The sequence below is a fragment of the Erinaceus europaeus genome, chromosome 12, assembly GCF_950295315.1.
Source record: "Erinaceus europaeus chromosome 12, mEriEur2.1, whole genome shotgun sequence".
Classification (NCBI taxonomy): domain Eukaryota; kingdom Metazoa; phylum Chordata; class Mammalia; order Eulipotyphla; family Erinaceidae; genus Erinaceus; species Erinaceus europaeus.
In genome coordinates, this window is record NC_080173.1 from 45,182,721 (window position 1) to 45,189,872 (window position 7,152).

Here is a 7,152-nt window from a genome sequence, read left to right on the forward strand (position 1 = left end):
AAATATAGGCTCTATAGTGGAAATGTGAGGTTCCTGCTGTCTTAGGGTTCAAGAAGACAATGGATAGTTATTGTTATCATCACATTATTTGGTAATTGGATTAGCTTTGAAAAGTCCCTTTGTTAGGGTTTACTGTATAATACCCAGCATCTTGTATATAGCTGTGCCCCTGGCTGCTTCTGTTATACCTGGTCTAGACTTTTGAGAGTCCACATATCAAAGCCTCAGCCTATGAATTAAAAAGACTCAGTCTGTGTTTTAAAAAGTTCGAGACATACAATTAATTTTCACCACTCATATTAATTAAAAAATACTGATTTATATGACTATAATTTAACAGGAGTGTACATAAACACTGTTCCCACCAGCAAAAGACTGTGTCCCATTCCACCCACCCACCCCTGCCCCCCCCCCCACTGCCCCAGGAAGCCAAATGTCCACCCTCCCCCTCACCACAGGATTTTTACTTTGGTGCCCTACTCTCAATTTAGTCAGATCCTGCTTTTAGTTTTTCTTTCTGTTCTTCTTTCTCAACTGTTGATGAGTGGGATCATCCCATACTCATCTTTATCTTTCTGACTTAGCTCACTTAACATAATTCCTTCTAGCTCCATCCAAAATGGGTCAGAGAAGGTGGGTTCATTGTTCTTAATAGCTGCATAGTATTCCATTGTGTGTCCTTGCGCTTTGTGCCACGTGCGCTTAACCCACTGCACTACTGCCCGACTCCCTCATTTTGTTTTTTTAAGAAAAAAATTTAAAGAATTTATTCATGAGAAAGATAGGAAGAGAGAAAGAACCAGATGTTACTCTGGTACACGCGCTGCCGAGGATTGAACTCAGGACCTTATGGTTAAGACTCCAATGCATTATCCACTGCACCACATCCAGGACCACTTTCTATTCATTTCTAACTCATCTCTAAAGAGTTCTCCCACCTTTTCCTTCCAACTACTTCACCTTCCAAACTCATCCCCAATAGTTTTCTTTTTTAAAAAAATATTTATTCCCTTTTGTTGCCCTCACTTTTCATTGTAGTTATTGTTATTGATATTGTCATTGTTGGATAGGACAGAAATGGAGAAAAATGAGAGAGGAAAGGAAGACAGATAGGGAAAGAGAAAGACACCTGTAGACCTGCTTCACTGCTTCTGAAGTGACTCTCCTATAGGTGGGGAGCAGGGAGCTCGAACTGGGATCCTTACACTGGTCCTTATGCTTTGTGCCACCTGTGCTTAATCTGCTGTGCTACAGCCTGACCCCCCCCCAATAGTTTTCTTTCTTCCTCTTTGTCCACCCCTTTGCCATAAACTCTTGAGTACACAGTGGGCCCCCTTATCTGCAGTTCTAGTCAACTATTGTAAGATATTCTGAGAGAGAGATCACCTGTACATAAATTGTATTGCAGTATATAGTTAAAGCTGTTCTTTTTTTTTTTTTTTTTGGCGACTGTTGTTCATCTCTTTCTGCATCTAACTTACAGGTTAGACCTTATTATATCTCTGTATATGTAGGAAAACACAGTATGTGCCAAGTCCAGTACTGTCCATGGTTTTCAGCAGCCAATCAGGATCTTGAACTGCCCCCTATACAGGGAAGCACAGTATAGATCGATTTAATCTCTTAACAAGAAAGAATTCTTCCTCTTTGTGAAAAATTTTAGGTGACAAGGATAGGATTTGCTTTGTGGCACTGTGGACAGAGAGGGGAAGATATTGAACACACCTAAGCCTGCAGGGTATCTTGGGGGAGATGGAATCACCAGGGAGGAGGGAAGAGGGGGAAGAGTCCGGTTTTCAAATTAGTGACCTGAATTGATCCTGAGGGAATGAGACAGGCTCATAGGGTGTGTGTGCACGCACTGGCTGAGAGTGATGGAGGACACAATGCTGGCCAAATCCTTGCTCATGAAGTCTCATATGTGGGGGCATCCATCCCACCCCCTGGCTACTGTACATTTGCCTCCACCCTGTGGCCCCAGGTGTTCTGAATTGCTCTTTTCCTCATCGCAAGCCTCACTCCATCCCCAGCCGTGCTCAATGACCATGATGCACAGGGCAGAGACTCCAAGCCATTTTCAAATACAGGGCACTTTTCCTAAACAGGCATCCATGGTTGATCCTGGGAGCATCTCAGGGGAGGTGAGACTCATCAGTCAGTTCTGGACATCATAATACAATTTCGAAAGCATACTCACTACCTTGTCCTCCTCCACTGTCACAACATCCCTGCGAGGACCCAGGAAAGGAAGTCCTTGTTTGCAAAGGCAACAATGAAAGTCACAGGTTCCGTTGACATTTGCGGAGCACCTGTTATTTCTTAGGCAGGGACAGAACGGTTTACCTTTCTGACAAAACTATAAATGGCCTCTGCACTCGAATCAACCCTGAGAGCCACCATCTGTCTGCAGGGGACTGGGATCTCATGAGGGTGGTAGTCAGAACAGGCTCCCTTGGATAATAGCTTGATGGGAGGGAGAATAGACCCTTCCAACTAGGGGTGGAGCCTAGCACCCCCTAGTGGCACGCTACTGCCTCTGCTAGTCTCATCAGGGACCACCCCACACACTCCAACACACACCAGCTGCTGATTCTCCATCCTCATTTTGCAAGGTGGGAACCTAAGTCCTGGAGAAGAAAAGGAGTTTTCCAAGACAGAAATACATCCAAATTTGCTTTATGGAATGCAGCTCTTGGCTGGTGTTGCACTAGTGTTGTCACCAGAAATCAGAATTGAGAAGGTTAAAATGGAACTCTGACCTTTATTGAAGCTTTATTGACCCTTGTTTAGAGGAGAACAGAAGTCCAGAGAATTGGAGAAGATTATGCTCAGTGAAGCAAGTAAGAAGGTGAAGGGCAACTACAGGATGGTTTGACTTCTATGTGGAACATAAACAATTGAACATAAAAGTATAAAAAAAGTCAACCAATTTTTGAGACTGTGGGAGAACTATAGTGGTTATCTATGGGTGTGGGGATGGGCAAACAAACCTTTGGTGACAGGAGAAGGAGGAGGAGGAGGAGGAGGAAGTGGTGGTGGTGGTAATCATCCAGAGACTGAAGGAATGAACTTTCCCAGCTCACACAGCTAGCAAATGGCAAAACCAGGATTTGAACAACTTCTTTTTCTGTCTCTCCTTTTTTTTTTTTTTTAAAAAAACATTTTGTTATTTTAATGAAAGAAAAGCAGACAGAGAGAGAGATAACAGAACACTGCTCAGTTCTGGTTTATTGTGATACTGGGGATTGAACCTGGGACCAACAAGCCTCAGGCTTGAAAAGCTTTTACATAACCATTATGCTGTCTGTCTCCCCAGCCTTGACTTAAACTTTTTTTTTTTTTTTTTTGCCTCCAGGGTTATCACTGGGGCTCGGTGCCTGCACCATGAATCCACTGCTCCTGGAGGCCATTTTTCCCCCTTTTGTTGCCCTTGTTTTATCACTGCTGTTGTTATTATCGTTGTTGTTTTTGTTGCTGTCGTTGGATAGGACAGAGAGAAATCGAGAGAGGAGGGGAGACAAGAGGGGGAGAGAAAGAGAGACACCCGCAGACCTGCTTCACCACCTGTGAAGCAACTCCCCAGCAGGTGGGGAGCTGGGGGCTCGAACTGAGATCCTTAAGCCAGTTCTTGTGCTTCGCGCCACTTGTGCTTAACCTGCTGCGCTACTGCCTGACTTCCGATTTAAACTTTTAAGCCCCCCAGAGACTTCAATGCGCCATTCATTCGCTAGCATAGCTCTCCCTTCTGAGCTAAGAGGGGCCCGGGAGGCTGGGAAGGAATGCTGAGCAGTGGAGGCAGATTCCTGGAGGGGGAAGAGGTGGCTGTGTTTAGTGAGGTTGTGAATCACATCCAAAACCTGAGCTCTGGACAGCTGTGTGATCTTGGGCAAGAGTCTTCATCTCTTTTCCCACAGTCATAATGTGGGCAAGTATTGCAACACTCTAATGGCTTCATTTAGAAAACACAAGTGCAAGTTTTGCTTTGAATCCTGGCTCTTCCCTCTGGTGGGTCATGTGGACTAGGGCCAGTTTCTTACCACCTGTGAGCCTCAGTTTCGATGTCAATAAAATGTGTTGATACTGGGACTCAGCAAAGTCATTGAGCTGGAAGCACTTTGTAAAATCCAAGACTTTACATAGTTGCTGGTTTGTACTACCTCCCTACAATGGAGACTGGGAAATGGCTGCCAGGAATCGGCAGACCCCATTTTCCTTGAATATAGGCAACTAAGCCCTCATTTGACATCCAATGTTCCAGACACATAGACTTCTCCTGGCCTTTCGTGTTGCCAGGCTATGTGGTGTCTCCCCTGTTCCTGCCTTGCTCTAGCTGAAAGCTGGTGGCCTAGCGTGAGTCTCCAGCCTTCCACTCTAGACTCTCAGAGCTGCAGCCTCAAGCTTCAGTCCTCAGGGACCTATTAGATGATTTGTGTTAGTCAGAGGAGTTGTTCTAAGGTCTGTGACAAGAGTCATTCAACTATTCTGAAGTGCCCAGCCTTGTCTATCCTCCCCCTCTCCTTCCCTCCTTTGTTAATGTCATACTGGGACTTGAACTGAGGGCCTCATATATGGGGGGGGGGGGCAAACACTCTACTGCTGCCCCACCTTCCAGCCTGATCCTTGTCTTTCCTGAACCAAATCCGCAGTAGAACCCAACAGCAGAAAGGGTGTCAACATGCCACTCATCACTGTTCTGTCTCCTCCCTGTCCCTGGCCTCCCAGGAGGAGGGAGGAAGGGTGAGGGTTGGGGAGTGAGAGTGGCTCACAGGAGGTGGGGACTGGGAGGAGGTGGCTGAGGACTATAAAAGGGGACATCCAAGGGCAGAGGGACCCATCCAGCCTGAGGCTGGTGCCACTTGTCTTTCTCCCTCATCCACTCAGTGCTGAAGGTAAGTGGGCTCGACCTGCTCTGGCTTCTGGTGGCTCATCAGGGCTGGGATGGTGGTGGCGGCGGCATGCTGGGGCTTTGCAGGGCTAGGGGCCCATGGAAGGCCTGAGGTCCTGCATAGGTCTGGCTCTATGGCTGGACAAGCTTGTCACTTGGAATAACAAACCTGCCACCTAGAAGAGCAGTCTGCAGGTGCACATGGGGAAGGGGCAGTGCTGCAAAAACAAATGTGGGTACTTGGGCTTAGGTGATGCAGGTGACTGAGCATGCCTACGCTAGTCTGGGTCTGTGTCTACCCCTGGGTTGATGGTGACAGCAGACTCACAAGGTCACGGATTGCTGAGCTTAGGCCCAAAAGCTCATGTCCCTGTTCTATGTGGGTTGCCCTTGTGTTCACTTTCTCTCCTACACTCTACTTAGCCGAGCTTCTGGCTGAGCTCTGGCTGCTGTGCTTCTCATAGTAGGGCTGTATCTGATCCTCAGGGCAGCGTCTGGGGCTGGGTTGTCAGCTGTGAGGCCCCAGGCCTGGAGAAGGGGGTGTCTGGCTCAGGGGCTAGCAGGTGAGTCCTTGGATCTAGCACTGGGTATCTGCAGACCTGGCTCTTCTCTGCCTTTACCTCCCAACTTCTCAGATGGTTGCTGTGGGCCGCTGCCTCTCCTTGCTGCTCCTGTCCACATGTGTGGCTCTGCTGCTGCAGCCACCACTGGGTGCCCATGGGGTCCCTCTGGAGCCAGTGTATCCTGGAGACAATGCCACGCCAGAGCAGATGGCTCACTACGCGGCTGAGCTCCGCAGATACATCAACATGCTGACCAGGCCAAGGTGTGTGAAAGACAGGAGAGATGCCAGCCCCTAGGACCCCTAGGACCCTGGGCCATGGCCCCAGTCCCTTGGCTGCTCTTGGGAAAACAGTATCTCTGCTAACTGGGTGTGGGCCCAGGGGCCCAGTGTGGGGGGAAAGGGAGATGCTTGAGGGCAGACATGAGGCAGGTGCCTGAGCACAGCACTTGGCCTAGCAACCTCTCCCTTACCAGGTATGGGAAGAGAGACAAAGGAGGCACGGTGGACTTCTTGGAGTGGGGACCACCCCGCACAGCTGGCCCCAGGTAGCTTCAATTCCTGCTATCAGCCCAGCTCCCCAGGCTGAAATGGGGGTGGTGGGGAAGAGGGGAAGACAAGGGTATGGGGCTGGCCTGTGGTCTCCTGAGGGTGCTACACACCCACATTGCCATGCTCTGCCTTCTCCTCCCAGGGAGCTCGGCCCCATGGACTTCTAAATCTGCTTCCTTCTTCTGGCACCAAGTCATCACCAGCCCAACTCTGCCTTCCACACCTTTGGCTCTGGCTCTCTGCTGCCACGCTGGCTAAATAAAGCAAATCAAATAAAAGCCCTTCTCTGCGTGTGTCTTTGTGGACTGAAGTGGGGGTGGAGTGGGGTCAGGAAACCACCAAAGGAACTGGAGGGATTGAGGAGGAGAAGGAACAGAAGGGAAAGCAGTGTGTTGTGAATGATCCTGAGGGTGTGAGGTTGTCAGATTCCATCACACCCTGCATTTCACAGAGGGGCAAGTTATGGCACAGAGGGAGGCAGGGCCTCCCCCAAAGTCACTCAGCAAGTATTTCTATTTCAGCATCTCTAGACTCTCCTGACTGGCTTGGTGACAGCTCAGTCCCCAAGCACCCACTCCCCTTAGTGGTTTCCTATAGCTCAAGAGTCCCTGACTTGGGGTGGCAGTGGGAGCTCAGTCCAGAGGACTGACTTGTGCTGAGACAGCCACCAGGATGCATCAAGTGTGCTGGGGCTGTCTTCCTCTGGGCCGGACAGAAATGCGAGGTTTAGTGGGAGCATAGCTAGTCAGAGGTGAGGAGCCCACCAGAAGCATGGCCAGGGGAGGGGACTGTGGCCAGGAGGCATCTGTGCAGACTATTGGGGAATGGAGTCTACTGAGTGCTAGAGCACTTGCCCCTCGTAGCAGCCCTGTGAGGGAGGCAGCTATTTATTGATTTATTTATTGCCACCATGGTTATCACTGGGGCTTGGTGTCTGCACTAAGAATGCACTTCACCTGGTGACCATTTTCTTTTTCTTCTTTATTTGACAGGACAGAGAGAAATTGAGAGAGAATGGGAGAAAGAGAAGAGAGACACTTGCAGCATTGATTCACTGCTTGTAAAGCTTCCCCTGTGCAGATGAGGACTGGCAGTGTTAACTTGGGTCCTTGGGCATAGTAACATGTGTGCTCTACTGGGTGGGCTAGTGACA

General features: G+C 49.0%; 1 protein-coding gene across 1 annotated transcript; it reads left to right on the forward strand.

Annotated features, from left to right (window-relative positions):
• The first annotated feature begins 5,458 nt into the window (after positions 1-5,458).
• PPY (pancreatic polypeptide) lies at positions 5,459-6,304 on the forward strand. The gene is made up of 3 exons (XM_007531836.3): positions 5,459-5,711; positions 5,924-5,995; positions 6,142-6,304. Exons 1-3 carry the CDS (start codon positions 5,521-5,523, stop codon positions 6,164-6,166), a joined length of 288 nt encoding a protein of 95 aa, XP_007531898.2. The 5' UTR covers positions 5,459-5,520; the 3' UTR covers positions 6,167-6,304.
• The last annotated feature ends 848 nt before the right edge of the window (positions 6,305-7,152 follow it).